The sequence below is a fragment of the Stegostoma tigrinum genome, chromosome 11, assembly GCF_030684315.1.
Source record: "Stegostoma tigrinum isolate sSteTig4 chromosome 11, sSteTig4.hap1, whole genome shotgun sequence".
NCBI classification, from domain to species: domain Eukaryota; kingdom Metazoa; phylum Chordata; class Chondrichthyes; order Orectolobiformes; family Stegostomatidae; genus Stegostoma; species Stegostoma tigrinum.
In genome coordinates, this window is record NC_081364.1 from 54,354,679 (window position 1) to 54,375,415 (window position 20,737).

The following is a 20,737-nucleotide window of genomic DNA, read 5'->3' on the forward strand; positions in this document are numbered from 1 at the left end:
GGAGCAGAATTTAAACCCCATTCTATTTTCTACACTGTGAAGGATTAAAGATCTGCCAAGTGTTCTATTACTCAGCAGGCATTTGTACCATTCAGAATGAATCTCCAGGCAATGAGCTCAAGGGATTTTTGTTGCATTATCTTCCGATATACTGCAGTACCTTTTCGTGCATGTGGAAGAAAAAATACAAAGACCTATTCTGAAGGTCAAATAATCAAATCAATCAATCTCAGTACAACTGTTCATTTTCACACAAAGATGAGCACATTATCTTTAGTTATGATATTCATTAAAAATAGAGACAAGTGGCGAAAAAATACTCTGTTCTTTCTTACACTGAAGCATGAGACAAGTAGATTTCAAAAGGGAATCCTCCACTTACAGAGTACATGCTTCACAACTTTAATCCTGAAAGTGGTGAAATACAGCAAGCACCACCCATGCCAAATTATGCCAAAACATTGCTGTAACAAAATCAGAAAACGCTAGAGAAACTGCAAGACTGGCAGCATCTGTGGAGATAGAAACACAGAGTCAACTTAGTGCCCACATGAGTTCAGATGGACTACTTTGCCCTTTTAGGTGATGAATGTGGAGGATGAATTGTTCTGAAGATTCAAAACATTAACTCAGTTTTGCTCTCCACAGGTGGCGCCAGACTGTTGAGGTTCTCCAGCACTTTGCTCTCACTTCCGATTTCCACCATAAACTTGCTTTTATTTCCATTTAAATAACCCAAGAGAGGTCAAGTAATTAAACATTTTTCCTTGTAACTACTTTCCTCTCAAAAGATTTTAACATTTAAAGGAAATAGAATACATTAAACTGAAAGTAGTAAAGTCATCACCTCATTATGACCCAAAATAAATCTCATAATTTAATGGCTTTCATCCCTCCTGTGGGGATGGATGTTAGAAAATAGAATGTCCTCACCTTTATCAAGTTGGCATAGCATTGCGAATATTAGAAGCTAAAGTCCAACACGAAGAGGCTCAGCTGCACTTTTCTGAACTCCATTACTCTGTTCTACAATTTGAAACAGCTGCTTTTGCTTAATATTTGTTTGCAGCAATTGACTTTTCCAGGAACCCTCTTGGTTGGTGTAGTGAACATAACACATTGTGGAAGTTACTTCTTTTCCCTCCATGCATTTCAAAGGCCAGTTAACATCAAGGTATCTATGTAGCACTGTACTTCTGATATGCTTGTCAGAAACATCAAGTTCTCTTTGTGGTGACAAAGTGTGGTAACGAGGCCTGTCTGTTCTTTTTTGACAAATGAAAACTTGAATTAATGCAGTTAAAGAAATCTTATTTTCCTAAATGGTCTAGACTGTGTTACTAGCTTCTATCTGCATCTACAGCAGTGATAATTCAGGGAAAAAGGTAGGCAAAAATTCTTATTCTTATTCTCAAACACACTTTTTAGTAGGCATTATCACTTGTTTCTAAGATTTGTCTCACACACCAATCATTATCACATCTTGAAAGAATTTTCACTGGGACAAGATACAAGACAATTATTAAACAAATAGAGTGATTACTTTTAGAAGGTATAGACAGAAATCTAGCAGAGCTTGCCCTACATGCCACATATAGCCAATCAACACCACTCTAGAAAAAGGCACATCACCAAACCTTAAATTATGGTGACAGCACTTGATCTATGCACAAGAACAATTAAAAGGAACTCTACCAGTAACATATCCTCAGAGATGTGTCTTGATTTTTCAGATCACACTGACTTTGCTTGAGCACCAAACCCCAAAAATTCTTCCATTCACTTGCAGAGGACAACTTGTAGTTCAACCATTGCCCAAGACCAACATCCATTGCCCAAATGAATAAGATAAGATTCTTAGTCCAATACTTAGCATAAGGGCATGTTCTGCTTGTCACTCTCTATAATGTGTGCATGTGAGACACATAATTCACTGGTATATGTAAGTCACACAAGAAGATGGACAAGCATAACTTCAGTCCTACACTGCGTTCAGAATCATTACAGACAATAGATTAGAGTGTAAATGAAAGAAGACCCAAATTCTTCATACTTCTTCTGGGGTCTGGGAAGTAGCAATGTTATTTTGAGGCAAAAAGTGTAACTTTTTTTGTAAGCATTTGCAAGAGAAAATAAAGCAAGCTATCATTCAAATTCCAGATCCCAGAGTGCATGTGCATACTGTATTATCACAACTCATTATTATTCACGAGTTGATCAGGCCTCAAGATAAACCAATCAGCAGAACGAAGGTAATGGGAACTGCAGACGCTGGAGAATCCAAGATAATAAAATGTGAGGCTGGATGAACACAGCAGGCCAAGCAGCATCTCGGGAGCACAAAAGCTGACGTATCGGGCCTAGACCCTTCATTAGAGAGGGGGATTGGGTGAGGGTTCTGGAATAAATAGGGAGAGAGTGGGAGGCGGACTCGTTCTCACACACCACCCCACCAACCTCCGGATACAACGCATCATCCTCCGACATTTCCACCATCTACAATCCGACCCCACCACACAAGACATTTTTCCATCCCCACCCCTGTCTGCTTTCCAGAGAGACCACTCTCTCCGTGACTCCCTTGTTCGCTCCACACTGCCCTCCAACCCCACCCCACCCGGCACCTTCCCCTGCAACCGCAGGAAATGCTACACTTGCCCCCACACCACCTCCCTCACCCCTATCCCAGGTCCCAAGATGACATTCCACATTAAGCAGAGGTTCACCTGCACATCTGCCAATATGGTATACTGCATCCACTGTACCCGGTGTGGCTTCCTCTACATCAGGGGAACCAAGCGGAGGCTTGGAGACCGCTTTGCAGAACACCTCCGCTCAGTTCGCAACAAACAACTGCACCTCCCAGTCGCAAACCATTTCCACTCCCCCTCCCATTCTTTAGATGACATGTCCATCATGGGCCTCCTGCAGTGCCACAATGATGCCACCCGTAGGTTGCAGGAACAGCAACTCATATTCCGCCTGGGAACCCTGCAGCCTAATGGTATCAATGTGGACTTCACCAGTTTCAAAATCTCCCCTTCCCCAACTGCATCCCTAAACCAGCCCAGTTCGTCCCCTCCCCCCACTGCACCACACAACCAGCCCAGCTCTTCCCCTCCACCCACTGCATCCCAAAACCAGTCCATACTGTCTCTGCCTCCCTAACCTGTTCTTCCTCTCACCCATCCCTTCCTCCCACCCCAAGCCGCACCCCCATCTACCTACTAACCTCATCCCACCTCCTTGACCTGTCCGTCTTCCCTGGACTGACCTATCCCCTCCCTACCTATACTCTCTCCACCTATCTTCTTTTCTCTCCATCTTCGGTCCGCCTCCCCCTCTCTCCCTATTTATTCCAGAACCCTCACACCACCCCCCTCTCTGATGAAGGGTCTAGGCCCGAAACGTCAGCTTTTGTGCTCCTGAGATGCTGCTTGGCCTGCTGTGTTCATCCAACCTCACATTTTATTATCTTGGATTCTCCAGCATCTGCAGTTCCCATTATCCCAGAGATCTTTGTGTTCACATTGGTATTTAAAGATGAGTCTTCAGGTCATCTGACTTAAAATTTAATAATTTGAAGGTTGAAAGCAACCAAAATATTGTTTCCATTACCATGTGTTCTGCATGTCACGGCTTTATTTAATATTAATGCCATAAACCAGTTTGACTAATACAAAGTTCATAAGAACAGAGAAGATGAATCATCTTAGTTTAATAAAATTTAGTCAGGAGAAAACGTACATTGGAGTCAAGATAAATAGAAGAACAGGGCTGTCAGTCCAACACAGAACAAATTATCAGACTCACTGTTTGAATGACCACAACTGAGTCCAATATTTAATAAAGAAGTGAAGAGGAAGTGAACCATAAAAGAACTCTCTGCATGGGAACATCAAACAGATTGATGTGCCTGCTATACAAAATAGAATAGACTAGTGCGAGCCACCATTTTCTTAAGTGAAATGCAATAACTTCTAACCTGAGTTTAATATAACAATAAAAATAAGAATAGACATTCCCTGATTGGACTTACAGATATATTATCGCTAGCAAGCACAATTGCCACATATAGCTTGAGATCTCTACCTGATGTCTTGGCAAGACTGCAAATAGCCTTGAAACTGACAGGAAACCAGGATCATTGATCTGCCGAGAACAAATCTCATCTAGTGAACAAACTTAGCAAGTGTGTGACTGATCAGCCAATTTAAACATCAGACTTAAGAGAACCATGTTATAAAGAAGCTAAATACTGTGGAAGCCAGAGGTCTGGAGTAAAAACAGAACATGATGGAGAAAGTCAACAGGTCTTGCAGCATCTGTGGAACAAGAAGCGTCAAAATTCTGAATCCAATGTTCTTCAGAATTGCTTTATAGCCAGGCTTCAGTTCTTTCCAAGCTTTCAAAAAACTAACTTCTGGATATTCATGAAGAGCTTGAAGTCTAAGAGGGCCACACAGTAAATTTTGTTCCGTTTATATACTCTAATCCATAAATCTGTTTCTCTTGAAAGAAATAAGGCATGCATCTCAGCAACCCTATCCAATGTGTTTATTATTGAGGTAATGAGTAACGTAAAGCAGTGACCTCCAAAGAACTAGCTCCAGCTGTCAACAAAGTACCAGAGCAGGTTGAATTGCCACATATCAGACATTTAATCAGACAGTTCTATTTGATGATTCGGAACTCCTCAGAATGCTAAAGCTTTCTTCACCCTAATTTGTAAAATCAATCATCAAGTTTTGAAATGGATTTGTGGTATAAAAGGGAAATGTTTACAATGAGGGAGGACTTAGAACTTTGGATGGGATGCATATGTGCTGTTTGACTTTGGGCCATATATGCCAAGAAAGTTGAAAATTAGAATCATATTGTACAGTAAGTTAATGCCCACGACGAGTGTGGGATATTCAATGAACTTGTTTTGAGCTATCAAGGGGAAATGTTACCAGAGTTCAATATCCTGATTGCACACAATACTCACATGAAGCACTGGGCATTACCAGGATTGGTCTTGGCTGAGTAGCCTCTTGAATTGTTGAATAGGCTAGCAATATTCACTAACATAAAAAAAGGCTACTGATATTGTGTTGACTGAGTCCTGGGTTCTGAATATTGGTGACAACACCAGGATTGCTGCCCATTCCTAACTGCTTCTGAAAAGACGGTGGTAATCCAACTTCATGAACTGCTACCTGTTGTATGAGGCATTTAGTGCCTGAAAGGGTAACTGACATGCAGAACGAAGGTGGTGTCTTTATGGAAAGATGAACCTATGGAAGTTTACTGTTTTCATGTCACTTAAGTCAGGTTTTTTGTTCTGTAAAGTTCGATTTCATTATGGTACTAAGATTCTTGATTGACATGCAAACAGGAGTGAAACAAGTTTCAATTATTCACAGTTACTCCACCAGACAGATTTAATGTTTTGTTTGGGTAGTCCATAAAACACAATAAGCCATCGATAAACCAGCTGGCCCACTGCGGTGTCAGCTTATAGGTAAGACAACATTAGCTTCTGAGCCAATGATTTTATAAATAACCTATCCTTCAAATAATGGATTAAGACTGCAAAAGAGCAACAAGACAGCCATCACTACAACTACTTCCCTGCAGGATCAATGTATGAACTCAAAAGGAAATAGAGGCATATATGTCTTGCAATCCAAGTCCTCATTATAATATCCCCTTTGAGAGTCGTCAACCATGCAAAAGTAAAGAGCTCATGATCATGAAACATGAATTCCAGATTATAAATTTAGTGTGCGCAACGTAATATTAATCCTGCACTTTCTGAAAATAAAACACTCTGACTTTTCATCATAATTCAAATTATAGAGGTCATTCAAGATCTGTCTAAATTCTATAACCCTGTCTTCATCAATAAACCACAGAATATAGACACTGACATTAGCTATAAATTAATTAAAGATGATGGATTTCAAATACTGAAATAAAACTTAAGCTGACCAAAACATGGGGTAAAATCGGAACTGAAATAAAAACATAAAATGCTGAAATTATTTCGAAGGTCTGGCAGTACCCTTGAGAAGAGAAGCCAAGCTAAGGACTTGGATTTTGTACCATTACAAATGGTAGGCAGGACCCAAGTAAAGGAAGTTCACTCCCATTTTCAATAAATTACATTTTCATGGTTAAGGGAATAGGGCATGATTCAACTTGAAGGAAATGTGAACTCAGGCAGAGGCACTGCATTAAACATTGGAGTCCCTTAAAAACTAAATCTTGCTAGTATTTATTGCGTGGCAAGAACTTCCCATTTAACAGTTACTACAGCAGTAATTAAATTCCCAAACATTCTAACATGGGAAAACAAAGAGAAGAATTACCAAAAACACAGATGTCCTGGATACACATCAAATGAGCTTCAACAGTTTATCTAGTGCCAAATGTACCCTTTATCAGTGTACTGTTTTCAGGAATAAAATAAAAAAGTGTTTTGCTCCGAGAAAGAATGAAAGCTAAACTTCAAATGGAGGCAAGAAAGAAAACAATTGTCATCCAATGTCATGAGTAGCTGCCCCATGGCCATTGGTCAAAAGGGTTCAGACAACACAGACTGCCCTGGAAAATAAGCTGTCCTGGAAATCTGTTGCTCAGGGTCAAAAGGGAGTTCTCATTAAGACAACTTTGCACGCAACAGTTTTCACTGATGGTCCCCATAGAATTGTCCTTAAGGAGCAGTCCTCGTCAAGCAAATGGAAGATGGACCAACAGAAGAGGAGGAAGACACAGGGAGGAGTTCTTTAACATCTCAGCTAGAGTACAGGATGCTGCCACAACCACTTTAACAAGACAAACTCATTCTGCACCAACAGCCTCAGAGATAGTAGGAACTGCAGAAGCTGGAGAATCTGAGATCACAAGGTAGAGAGCTAGATGAATGCAGCAGGTCAAGCAGCATCAGAGGGGCAGGAAGGCTGATGTTTTGAGCCTAGACCCTTCTTCAGAAATCACCATTTCTGAAGAAGGGTCTAGGCCCAAAACGTCAGCCTTCCTGCCCCTCTGATGCTGCTTGACCTGCTGCGTTCATCTAGCTCTCTACCTTGTTGCACAAACAGCCTGTTTGCCTTCTGGTATCAGTGAAACATCTCCATCTGTCACAGCTCCAAATTTTCTTTATCTGATTAAATAATATCTCATATCTAAACTGCCACTTAACAACTTCAATAAACTATCACAAAATTACTGAAAAATTGCTCACTACCTCTATTAGATAAGTGCATTCAAGAACACCCTAAAATCCACAGGAGGTACCCAGTGGGGACTTCAATTATCCCGCTTTCAGGTGCAACAACCTCAGCCACAGACTGAATTTTAAGGTCTGTAGAAATGTCATGATAAAAATTATTTATACCACTATTCCTGAAAAACTAAGTTAACAGCTTACCTGTACCAGCAACATCTACTGCAGCGGTAATAACAGCTATTTGTTGACATTACCACAAGGGCTTTCATTCGATATCAATAGTTAACATACCTCTATCTAAAACAGAGAACCTAAATTCCCAGTTAAATTGACAGCACAAACGGGTGATTAAAGAATCTGTTGGGTTTGATGTTATGAAAATATGTTTTCTTCGATAAAAAAAATTAAGAACCACAGGAGATCAAAATGGGTTTTCATGATTAATAAAAGAAAATAAAAAAATCTACTGAATGTTTTAATAGATATTTAGACATTTACTTTCTTCCATCTTTGCTTGGCATCTGAGGCTTGCCATGCTGGATATTGGGAGAGGTGATCTGGAAAGTGTAATGGCAGATCATTAGGGGAGGAGTGGCTTGGCGTTATTGTCACTAGACAGTTAATCCAAAGACCCAGGTAATGTTCTGATGCCAGTGTTCAAACCCTACCACAGCAGACGAATCTGTTATTGACCGTTGGGGGAACCCATCTGGTTGGCTAATGTCCTTCAGGGAAGGAAACTACTATCCTTACCATGTGACTCCTGACTCACAGGATGTAGTTGACTCTTAATTGTCCTTCAGACAGTTAAGGATAGGCAATAAATGGACATCCACAAATTAATTAAAAGGAAGTGGCCATTAAGTTGGCTTGTGGGCTACACAAAGCCGAGGTGGGGGTGGGGGCATGGATGAGACATAGAATGGCATGAGTTGGCATTTAATTAGAATGGGAGCCATATGGGGCAAAGGGATGGCTGCGGGAGGAGGATTTGATCAAAGTTTGGCATGGGGAGTGATCGAGCTGTACTAGGATGTGAGGAAGTCAGAGAGATGGATGTAAGGAAGATGATTATCAACCACCTCACTACCTAGCAAACCATCGCCACCTCCAAACGAAGGCAAGTGGTGACTACCCTAAATCTATCCTGCATCTGCACCTCCCCAGTGAAGGGCCTGCCGGCTGGAAATCAATTCTCAGTAAAGATGGGTCACTCCGAAACATTGGTCTGTGTATTTCTTTCCAAAGTAGGGAACGCAAATTTGGAAATTTTTCAACACACTGACACTTCAGGAAGGAAAAGCTAGGTCAACGTTTTGTTAACTGGCCCTTCATGAGAACTGATCCAAGAATGGGTGGCTCAGTGGTTAGCACTGCAGCCTCACAGCGCCAGGGATCCGGTTTCAATTCCAGCCTCGGGTAACTGTCTGTACGGAGTCTGTGCGGGTTTCCTCCGGGTGCTCCGGTTTCCTCCCACAGCCCGAAGATGTGCAGGCTAGGTGGATCGGCCAAGCTAAATTGTCCATAGTGTTCAATGGTGTGGGGGTTATAAGGGAATGGGCCTGGGTGGGATGCTCCAAGGGGCGGTGTCAACTTGTTGGGCCAAAAGGCCTGTTTTCGCACGGTAAAATGAGAATTCTAAAATCAAGGTGCTTAAAACATGGAGTGAGTATAGGTCAGAGAGAACAGCAGTGATATCACTAAGGACAATGACAGCAGAGTTTCGCGTGGGATGAAGTTTAGGAAGAGTAGGCTATGAGGAGCCAGCCATAAGTGAAATAGAATACTGAAGACTGAAAAGGTAGCAAAAGCATAGACAAGAATTTACACAGACGCATCATGTAGGGACAGCTTGGGCAATGTGACAAAGTTGAAATAGGTAATTTTAGTGTTGGCACAGATCACCTGAACATTAAAACTGACATCAAGCATGCGAAGATAATGAGACAATAATTTTGGTTTTCCCGTTATTTAATTGTAAGAGGTTACAATTGCCCAGTACTAACTGCCAGCCATGCAATAGTTAATCAAGCTGGGGGCACAATGGGAGGTGGCGGCAATGGTGAGGTACAGCTAGATGTCATCAGTATCCATGCGGAAAATGCTTTTGTTTCAGATGTTGCCCCTCAACCGTAACATGTGGATAAAAAATATAAACAGAAGCAAGGAGCGCTCCCAAGGGGAATATCAGATAACGGTGTAGGGTTTGGAAGTAATGATTCTCCAGCTGCGATTAGAGACATGAATGGAAGCAGGCAAGTCCAATCCCAGTTACTGTAAAGTCAGCTGTTGGAAGTGCATAGTGTGGGTCAACAGTATTAAACCATTGGAATTGCAGCTGAAGTTAGCACATACCATGGATTGTGATTGTGACCATAAAACTAAACCATAAACTACAAAGTGGTGGTGATACCTGCCGAGTTTGTTGCATTTTGACATTGGGGATTTTTGTTGCCTCCTTGAAGTTATCTCAATTCAGCAACGTTTTTTGATTGTTGCTGGGAAAATATGACAAGTATTGACAGAGAAGGAATAAGGGCAAGATTTCAAAAGGAAGTTCAATATCTCTGGCCCAAGTCAGAAAGGAAAGATGAAGATTACCTGTTGAGCCTCCTTGTTGTTTATCGACCTGAGTGAAGCTCAGATTGATTGCAAACTGTACGCAAATCTATAATGAGAATATTGCAATTACCTTACAGGTAGGAACTAAATAAATTGAAGCTTTACCACACAAAGTTTGCAGAAGTAGGTTGACGTTAGGAGCAAATGTCTTCAGCTTGCGAAAACTAGAAGTGAGTCAACAAGACAGGTTCTCTGGCACTACAATGTGGCAGTATTCAGTACTACCTATTTATAACAAAAGCTGTGAACATTTCTACCTCTCTACTGACATGAAAATGAAACCGCATATAGTTTATGAAAAACACAGCTGAGGAAAAACGATACTGACCTGAAACTTGCCTCTCACAGCCTGAAGTTTAATACATCGTACAGCACCGTTGTGAGCCTTGGAAGATTTCACTGGAAATTCCATGTTTCTGAGGTCATACAGGTTGACCTTTCCCCAGGAGCTTCCAATCAACAGAGCAGTCCCATCTGGTAGGAGCTCAAGTGCAGTTAGTGGACAATCTGCTCGAATACTGTACAATACACTGGAAATATAATAAATTAAGGCACTGGCAGAGGGGATGATCACAAGTGAGATAAAACCTAGCACAGGATAATAATCCTCATGTCCAACATAAAGGCAAAATAATGAAAACTCAAGATTTTCTTAAGGTTAATTGATTTATTATCCTTTTGGTGTTTGCTTCTGCTTTAATTATATCAGCAAAGACTAATATCTGTATTTTGCTGACATTTATGAGACACACTACAACAATCTCAAACATCATTAATCGCTGCTGTCAATAAAGCAATGGCCGTATCTGGGAAAACAGGAGGCATTTAATAGGCATAGATGAGCTGAATGAGTGGCATGTGGAATAGGTTAGTTAAAAATGTAAAACAGAAACTATTTTGAGGTTAAACAGGAAAAATAAATATACCTCAAATGTTAAACATTTTGTTAAAAACGGAACAGCACACAACCCTTAGCTTTCAAATACAAAAAGGTCAAAACATGTCAGCACAAGTAATGAAGACTTTAAACCTTAACGATGATTTTAAGTTTGCAAATTTAAAACCTAAGAGAAAAGGGCAAATTTGCACAAAACAACAGTTAAACTGAAGCTTGGGTACCAGAGTTTTAAACATCTTGTTACAGGAAGACATTAAAAGACATTTTTCCAACCTCAGGCTACTGTGTGGCATTTGCACATTCTCCCCACGCCTGCAAGGGTTTCATCCGGGTGCTCAGTCCTCCCACAGTCCAAAGATGTGCAGGCTAGGTGGATTGACCATGCCTAATTGCCAGTGTCCAGAGATGTGCAATAGGCAGGTTAGACATGAGAAATACACAGTTACAGGGACTGGGTAGGGTGGGCAGAGCGGGCAGAGCAGATGTGGGTAGGATGCTGTTCGGAGGATTGATGTGGACTTGATGGACTGAGTGGTCTGTTTCTATACTGTAGGGATTCTAGGACTGTATGATTAAAAAAAAGGAAACAGTTGAGTTTAGATTCACTAAGATGTCAGGAATGAAAGGCTCCAGGTACATAGGATTAGTGGTTCAAGTTTCTCACACTACAGCTGAAGTAGTAATTTCATCGCGATCTTAAAGACTGTTGAAGGTAAATAATAAAACCACACTGAGCACAAATATAAATGGACACAATAAGAATTAGAACCCAGAAGTCTCTGTCAGAAAATACTATGGAAGAAAATTCTAAAACTTGATTAAAAGGGAATAAGACAGCAGCTGATAAAAAACTGCAATATTAAAACATGAGCAGCAAGGTGGAGAGTGGAATCAAACATGATGATGGAGAAAAAGAATTGAATGAATACATAAGCAGAATGCTGGAGATGCTCGAACCTTGAAATAAAGAACAGAAATTATTGAAGGTACACAAGCCGTACCTGTGGAGATAAAAAGAGACTTAACCCTTCAGATCAATGACCCTTCACCAAAATGGAAAAACCTAGCAATGCAATAGATATTAAGTGCAGAGCCAGATGAAAAGGATGAGGATGAAGGAGAACAAAAAGGAATATTTATCATAGATTGGAAGACTAAAGAAGTTAAATAACAAAAAGCATAATAATGGAATGCAAATGACCATGGTAATAGCAGATGGGAACTGTCTAGCACACCTAATTATATTTGAACATTTATTTAGGGGAGAGATTTGAGGATTATATACAAGTAATAGCACCTCCAGCTATGCTCTGCTGTCTAAGCAATAAATCACGCTGGTCTACACCTTTACAGGCTTAATTCGTAAATGCAGGTGTCAACTGGATGAATGCAGGAAGGTAATTTTGTTCCAGAGATAGTTACTATTAAATTGAGATTAGCCAAGGTGTAACAAGCTCAAAAATAACACAAGCTACCTATTTCATCTGTTGTGTAGCTTCTTCCGTGCACTAAGAACGAATGGGCCACTGTAAAAGGAACTTGGACAACTGAGCTCTGCAGACATTAGACGAAACCAAATGTTTGGAAGCTCTCTAGTGTGCACGTGCAAAAAAGAAAAAGGCATCAAATCAAACAATAATGGGAGCTCCATGTTACACTTTTTCAGCTACTATGCTGCTGTTTGAGGTCAAGCAGAAATTGCTAATAGCAAACAATTAAAAAACAGATCTTACTAGTGAGATGCAAGATGGCACACCATAAACTGGCACTGTAACAATGCGCCAAGCTGAGATTTTGTGCACACTGTGACCAGTTAATTTATTTCAGATCCAGAATATAATACTTCAACATTATTTCTTTGTTCAATCTAAACTTTTTAAAACTATTGAAAACCTTATCCCAGTTGAGCCAAGCTCTTCTTCAAAAAGCTTGCAATCACATAGCAAAGAAATCCCTTTTCTTAATTCCAGTCCATTAGAATAAACTACAGCACACATTTTCAAGCCATACGAGTGAGCATTCTCATTTTAAGCATTAACTACAGGTCTTTTAGAAAGGCACAACATAAATTTCTGAGCTCTAACAGCATGAGTAATTTGGATTAACTTCAATAAATATGTAACCATCAATAGAGAGTGCTGTTAATGAGCAAAGGAGCACTGAGTGAGAGCTATTGAGCCTAAAACAGAATGAAAACTACCAGAAATCATTAGCCCACGGATTATATTTCAGCTTCAACGCGATGTCATCTTAACTGCGTTTTCTCCCATTGCTGGATTCATCGACTGCTACTCAGATTCTGGTTTTGATATTGAAGCAAAACAGCTTTAAAAAGAGAGATTTTGTCTAAATGACGACTAGATTTTGCATTAAGAAGCACCTATGGAATTATTGCTGGATATTGAATACTTACGATTTGGTCCGAACATCAAAAGCTGAGATTTGCTTATCAAGGCCAACTGTGATAATTAATGGTTCAATCACTGGTGAAAAACCTAGAGCTGCCACAGGGGCTTTGTGTACATGGTCAAAGCTATGTTGCATCTGTAGGCTGTTTATGTCCCATATTCTAAGACTGCCATCATCTCCAATGCTTCCCAACAGCGACTTTTGGAAGTAAGAGATCTTCAGGTCACGAAGGGGCTGAAATAAAAATCAGAGAGCAGTTCACAAAAGAATCCATCACCCAAAAAGTAAATGATTTCACAACTTTTAATGGTGTCCCAAGAAATGTGTTCCTACGCCATCTGTTCAAATGAATAGGTTATGTGCGCAGTATTTTGTTTCACGACTGTAACACAAAACACTTTACAAATTTTACTAAGAAAAAATATTTTCCCTTTTACCTGGCGTTTTGACAGTGATTTTTCTGAGCTGCAAACAATTAAACAAAATCCTAAAGAACCAGCTTTTAACTATAGTTACGCTACTTTAAGAGTTATTATCAATCCTTGGTAAAGGTGTGGGAAGATTAGAAGAACACCATCACCACACCCTCCCCAGCCGACACTTGCATTTTATTTCACAACTTCCACCTGTTCCTTTCCAAATACCCATGCCTCTTTCCTAAGCTTGCTCACAAAACATCTTGCATCTATTGTGCATCTTTCATGACCTGATGATCCCAGAGCCCTTTACAGCCAATGAAGTAGTCTTAAAAGTGCAGACACCATTCTGATATGGGAAACATGGCAGTCAATTTGCACATAGCAGGTTCAAACAAAATAATAATGATCAGCTAATCTATTTTCATGATGCTGATTGGGAGATAAATATTAGGCTGGGAACAACTCAATTCTTCTTCAATGTATTAACAATTCTTCTACACCAAACTCCAGTGCAAACAGTGGAGTTTAGTGTCTTGTCTGAGAATGTGGTACTCCCTCAGCATTGCACTCTGTTTGATGAACTTCTGTACTCAATTCTATGGATGAGAACTTCAATCTACAATGCTTTAAACTCAATTGTGCTGCTCACTGAACCACAGCTGAAACTATCATTGCATAATATGTCAGAAAATTCCGAGTGCACTATAAGAAAGCACAATCCAAATGATGTCCAACCACCATGTTTTGCCATCCAAACTGTGACAGTGATTTTAATCATAATCACTACTGCTACACTTCAGCAAATTTTTAAAATGTCTGGCTGCGTTGACATTTTGTTCCACCCTCTCCTGAAGGCAAGAACTCCTGTTGGTTATGATTTAACAATTCAGCAGCTCTTGAACAAATTCATTTTTAATGGGACAATAACTAAAGACACAGAGCTTTTCTTCATGAAGAAGGTTTAGCGATTTGTTCAGTCTCGCAGCTCTCATCCAAAATTTCCAGTGTCCTAGCAGTCCCTCACTTGCATGAGGTTATTTCAACCAATTTATTTGGATATGCTATGACACATGGATCTAGAAAATTAATAACCACTACCTATTTCTCTGAACAGTAACGCTAACATTAGTAGGGCTTAAGATGATTGATAAGATATCAACATTACATTGTTGGCTACTGTTCATGGGAGCACATGTATGAACAGGATAGACAGTAGAGTAAGGAGTGTTAGACCACAGATGTAATTCAAGTGTGCGCACAAGAGTTAACTATCAAATTTACTCAAAATCAAACATTTTGGCAACTTTCAGCGTGGATCACTGGAAAGTTTGATCCAAACCTGGCCCAGTAGGCTAAAAATCCTGCAAAAACTGATCTGCAAAATTGGAGACAGTCGATTATTGTCACCAAATGCAAAATACAATTTCACAAGTGCAAGCATAGATTATACACAGTTACAGCTAAATAACCCAGAATCTCTACAACTGAAGTTTGAATGTGCTGTGAGGGAAAATAGCCAAATTGGAAAGAGTCATTTACAATTTGTCTTTGCCATCTTCAAAACTGTTCATTGGAAACTGTAATTCAGCTGTGTTTCCCTTCCACAGAATGCAAGGACTTCAATGCTTTTTAACCATGATACTGAGATCCATCTGCTCCAAAACACAAAGCTAGCAGACACATTAAACTAGAGAAGTGCCAAAAGATTTACCAGGACAGTTCCAGGATGGGGGCTTAGGAGATACAAAAATGGGACCTTTCCCACTGGAGTACAGAAGGTTGAAGGGTGGCCCTTTTTGAGGTTTATATAATCTTGAGGTGAATGACAAGGGTGGGGAAGTTTAAAACTAGGTGGCATATTCTTGAGGTGAGAGGAGAAAGATTTCAAAAAATACATGAGGTGCAACTTTTTTCTAAAGCACACAGAGTGGTTTGTGTGTGAAATGAACTACCAGAGAAAAAGTGGTGGCTATAGTAACAACATTTGGATAAGTTCATGAATAGGAATGATTTGGAGGGACAGGGGCCAAGGGCAAGCAGGTGGGACTAGTTTAGTTTGGGAACAGCGTCAGCATGGACTGATTGGGCCAAAAGGTCTGTTTCCATGCGGTATGACTGACTCCATGCAGCAGGTATTCAGGAAGGCTAATGGAATATTGGCACATGGATCAGGGGAGTTTCAAAAGGAAGGAAATTTTGCTGCAACTGTACAAAATTCTAGAGACACCACTTCTATAATACTGGGAGAAGTTTGATCCCCTTATTTAAGGGAAGAATATTTCATTGAAGGCAGTTCAGAGAAGATTCACTGGGATGATTCCTGGTGTGGAGCGATCATTTTATGAACCAAGGTTAAACCGATTGGCTCACTTATTATTAGAATTTAGAAGAATGATAGCTGATCTAATTGAAACATCTAGAATTTTTAAATGGGCTTGAATGTAAATGCTGAGAGTATGTTTCACCTTTTGGGCGAGTCTAAGACCAGAGAGCATAGTCTCAGCGCAAAAGGGTGCCAGTTTAAGACGGAGGGGAGGAGAAATTTCATCTCAAAGGATTTTAAGTCTTTGCCAGAGGGGTATGAAGGAAGAGTCCTTGCATATATTTAAGAATGCAATACATTCTTGATCAGTATGGGAAATCAAGTGTTACTAGAATGGGCCATGAAAGTGGACGTGAGGAATGTTGGATCAGCCATGGTCCTATTTACTGGGGGAGCAACATTGAGGGGTAGAACAGTTTATTCCTGTATTTCTTTCTTATGGCCTTATGGAGGCACTTTGGATGATCTAATGCAGGAGAGAAGTGTGCAGTAAATGGCAGGACCCTCAGTAGTATCAACTCAGGGATGGACCTAGGCATACAGGTCCAGAATTCCCTGAAAGTGGAAACACAAGTGGATAAAGGTGGTCAAGATGGCATATGGCATGCTTGCCTTCATTGGTCAGGGCATAGAGTATAGAAGTTGGCAAGTCATGTTGCCGCTGTTTTGAACCTTAGTTAGGCCACATTTGAAATACTGTGTACAGTTCTGGTCACCACAGTACAAGGAGGATGTGGAGGTTTTGGACAGGGCACAGAAATGGTTTGCCAGGATGTTGCTTGGTTTGGGTGGTATTAGATACATGAGGAAAGATCGGACAAACTCGGTTTGTTTTCACTTGAATAAAGGATGACAGATGCCCTGATAGCAGTTTACAAAATTATAAGGGACATGGTTAGAATGGATAGTTAGCGTCGTTTTCTCCATTGTAGAAATGCCAATTACTAGGGGACATAGCTTCAAGGTAAAAGGGAACAAGGTGAAAGGAAAGATAAGAGGCATATTTTTTTCCCCGACACAGAAGGATGGTAAATGCCTGGAATGCATTGCCAGAGGTAGTGGTGGACCTGAATATGATGGCAATGTTTAAGAGGCATCTTGACAGATACATTAATAGGCAGGGATTTGAGGGATACAGACTGTATAGAGGCAAAAGTTTTTTAGTTCAGAAGAGGGATCTTGTGTCGGCCTAGTCTTGGTTGGCTGAAAGGCCTGTTCATGTTCGTTAAATCTTGTTAACAACTCCAGAGCATAGTTACAGACTTTTGATCTTCAAGTGAGTGCACCAGACAGAAGTTTCCAATTCTTGAGTAGAACCAATTAATGGATTACATAAACAAGACAACAACATAATTTCTCATCAACAGGCAGTGTTAGCGAACAACATGAATGAAAATAATCTACTCTATGGAAAATTTATTTGAAAATAAAAGGGGGTCTGTTATCATCTTGAATGACAATAAGAACAATGCATTTCAACAGCTGTGGGCTAATACAGGCTATCAGATTTATAAAGGGTAATGGATTTCACGTTACATTGTATTTACATGTTAACGTTTGATACCCACGAGGTGTTGCTGTTACACCCAAAAGGAATGGCAGCAGGTAATCAAGTTATTTGCCAAGTTGTAGATCACAAAAGGATTTTAATTTTCTTCTTTAGAAATGTTTTCGACACAGCAGCATATGAATTACTCTAATTTAGAAAAGCTAGTAGATGCCCCAAAAAATAAAAGAAACCTTATAACATTCCAAGTATCAGAGCTCCTTCATGTGGTCATTGAAGGCACTGTACCTGTTGACTATGACAGTAAAACCCAGTGGGAGCTTCATCAGTCAGCATGCTGTGCAGAATTATGTCACCACTCAGTGACCCCGAGAGAACGCACTGCTCATCCCAATCAGTGGCGAGGCAAGTCACTGCAGCCTTGTGGCCCTGTTCAGAAAGAAAAGGAGATTAAAGCTAAAACACCCAACTACTCCTTGATCATGCACACCAATACCAGCCGTGAGATTATACATATGTCCCTAAAGAAGAAATCAATGTTGCACCTGCTTATTCTCTAATTCAGAACCACACTCTTTGTATAAAGCTAACGACTTGTGCTGGAATGTAATTCCACAAGTATAAATAAACATTTGTGAAAAACGAGTGCTAACTCAAGTCTTTTTAATAAAAGCATGGTTATTGGCAGTATGGAGAATTCTGAGCAAATGCACATAACTACTGTTCAATCATTGAAATGTGGAAATAAAAGCCAAGCACTGGATATAACTTCACTCATCCAAACTGATCAATAACATTTAGGTGATTTTAAAGTCTGAACCAGAAGAAGTTAAAGAGAACAACACAGCTTTATATTTAGCTACTGAAGACTATTTAGATTCTTGTTGTTTAAATCTTTACTGGATCAATATTGTTCCTTCCAACATAAAGAAAGAAAAAGTATTAATTGATGATTGCAGCATTCAACACCACTTGCAGTTCTTCAGATATCAAACATTTTGACCTGGACAACATCCAGCTTTGGGCTAATAAGAGGCAATAATATTCACGCCAGACATGTGGCAGTCAATGGCCATTTCCAACAAGAGGATTTAACCAGCAGCCCTTCATATCCAATTGCAGTATCATCACTGAATCCCACATTTCCAAATTCCTAGAGGCTCACTAACCTGGATGCCAGGTAGTCCACTGACCTATGCGCCAGAAAAGGCAACAGCGGAAACAGCCCCATTGACCCTGCAAAGTCCACTTTATTGAACAGAATCACACTATACAGACAATATCCCAGATACCACCATCACCATCCCTGGATATGTGCTGACCCACCGGCATGTAGTTGGGAAAGAATTGCCCTGGGAGTTCTCGGCAATGACTCCAGGCCCCATGAAATCTCATGCCTTCAGGTTAAACAGGGCAAGAATCCCTTCTGATTACCATGTACTGTCCTCCCTCAGCTGAGGAACCAGTACTCCTCCATGCTGAGCAACACTCAAGGTGGCAAGAGCGTAAAATGTACTCTGGGTGGGGGATTTCAGGACCCACCATCAATAGTGGCTTGGCAGCAGCACTATTGATCGAGCTGGTGGATCCCAAAGGACGTAAACTAGAGACTGGGTCCATGGCCCGGGGGGGGGGGGGGGGGAGAACCGAAAAGGAAAATCTAAACTTGGTCTCATCCCTTACTAGTGTACCAGCTGTATCAGCAACAGTGATCACTGCAGAGACGAAGTAGAGATAAATTCCCACTTTCACATTGAGAATACCCTCCAGTGTGTTGTTTAGTGCTGTGATAGCGCCCATAGGACAAACTTCTAACAGATCTCGCAACTCGATACTGGGTATCCATGAGGTGGGCACCAGAACTGTACTCCAGCACAATCTGTAACCTCATGGCTGGCATATCCTGCACTCAACCATTACCAAACTAATGGATCAACTCTAGTTCAGTAGACAGTGCAGGAGGGTATGCCAAGGCAGACCACAAAGTGAGGTGTAAAGCCAGTGAAGCAACCACACAGGACTATTTGCATATCATGCTGTACAAGCAGAAAGTGATTGACTGAGCTAAGCAATCCCACAACCTGCAGGTCAGATCCAGGCTCTACAATCCTGCCACATCCAGGAATGGTACTGGGCAATTAAATAACTCACTGAAGGTGGAGGCTCCATAAATACCTCCATCCTCAATGATGGAAGACACCAGCAAATCAATGCAAAAACAAAAATAAGGCTGCAGCTTTTGCAGCAATCTTCTGCCAGAAGCGCTGAGTGGATGATCCATTTCAGCCACTTCCAGTCATCCCCAGTATCAAGATACCAGTCTTCAGTCAATTTGATTCACTTCATGCGACATCTAGAAACAGGTGAAGGCACTGAATACTCTAATGGCTAGGGGCCCTCACACCACTTCCGCAATAATACTGAAGGCTTGTGCTCCAGAACTTGCTGCACCCCAAGCCAAGCTCTTCCAGTGCATTTACAACACTGTCATCTACTGCTGGCATATAGAAAATTGCCCAGTTATGTCCTGTACAAAAAGCAGGACAAATCCAACTCAGCAAAACTACCAACCCTAACAGTCCACTCTCCATCCTCAGTGAAGTGATGGAAGCTGAAATCAACAGCACTATCAAGCAGCTCTTGCTCAGCAATAACCTGTTCAGCAACACCCAGTTTGCGTTCCATCAGGTCCACTCAGTTCATGACCTAATTACGACATTAGATCAAACACGGACAAAAGACCTGAATTCCAGAGGTAAGGTGACAGCCCTTGATATTAAAGCTGCAATCAACAAAATGTGGCATCAAGGAGCTGTAGCAAATCTGGAATCAATAGGTACCTGGAGTCAAAGCTAGCACATAGGAAAAGGTTGTATTATTGCAGGTGAGTCATCTCGGCTCCAGGAAATCCCTGCAGTAGATCTTCAGGGTAAGTATCCTAGGCTCAAGCATCTTCAGCTGCTTCATCAAATAACCTTCCCTCTAACGAGTCAAGAGTTAGGATGTTCAAGAATGGCCACACAGTGTTCAAATCCTCAGATACCGAAGCAGTTCATGGTCAAGTGCAACAAGATCCAGGCTTGGGCTGATAAGTGGCAAGTAATATCTGCACCACATAAATGCCAAGCTATGATGTAATGGGATACTCTCCACTCTCCTAAATGATTTCAGCTCTAACACTGAAGAAGCTCTACACCTGTTAAGACAGAGATTAGCATCATACCTTAAACTTTCAGTGCATTCATCATTTGCATACTGGCAACAGTGTGTGCTAATCATCGGTTGCCCTTACCCAAGTTCTTTCAACAGCACTTCCTAAACTTCTAACCACTAGAAGAAACAT

At 40.8% G+C, this 20,737-nt stretch overlaps 1 protein-coding gene across 1 annotated transcript in view; it reads right to left on the bottom strand.

Annotated features, from left to right (window-relative positions):
* The window catches only part of LOC132210195 (protein NEDD1-like), a 47,288-nt gene extending 28,094 nt beyond the window's left edge, over nucleotides 1-19,194 (bottom strand). Inside the window, exons 1-4 of the mRNA XM_059649617.1 lie at nucleotides 19,078-19,194; nucleotides 17,683-17,823; nucleotides 13,150-13,379; nucleotides 10,167-10,368 (exon numbers count right to left, since the gene is read on the bottom strand). Of these exons, the coding sequence (XP_059505600.1) occupies nucleotides 10,167-10,368; nucleotides 13,150-13,379; nucleotides 17,683-17,823; nucleotides 19,078-19,194 (690 nt within the window). The remainder of the gene's footprint in view (nucleotides 1-10,166; nucleotides 10,369-13,149; nucleotides 13,380-17,682; nucleotides 17,824-19,077) is intronic.
* Between the last annotated feature and the right edge of the window lie 1,543 nt (nucleotides 19,195-20,737).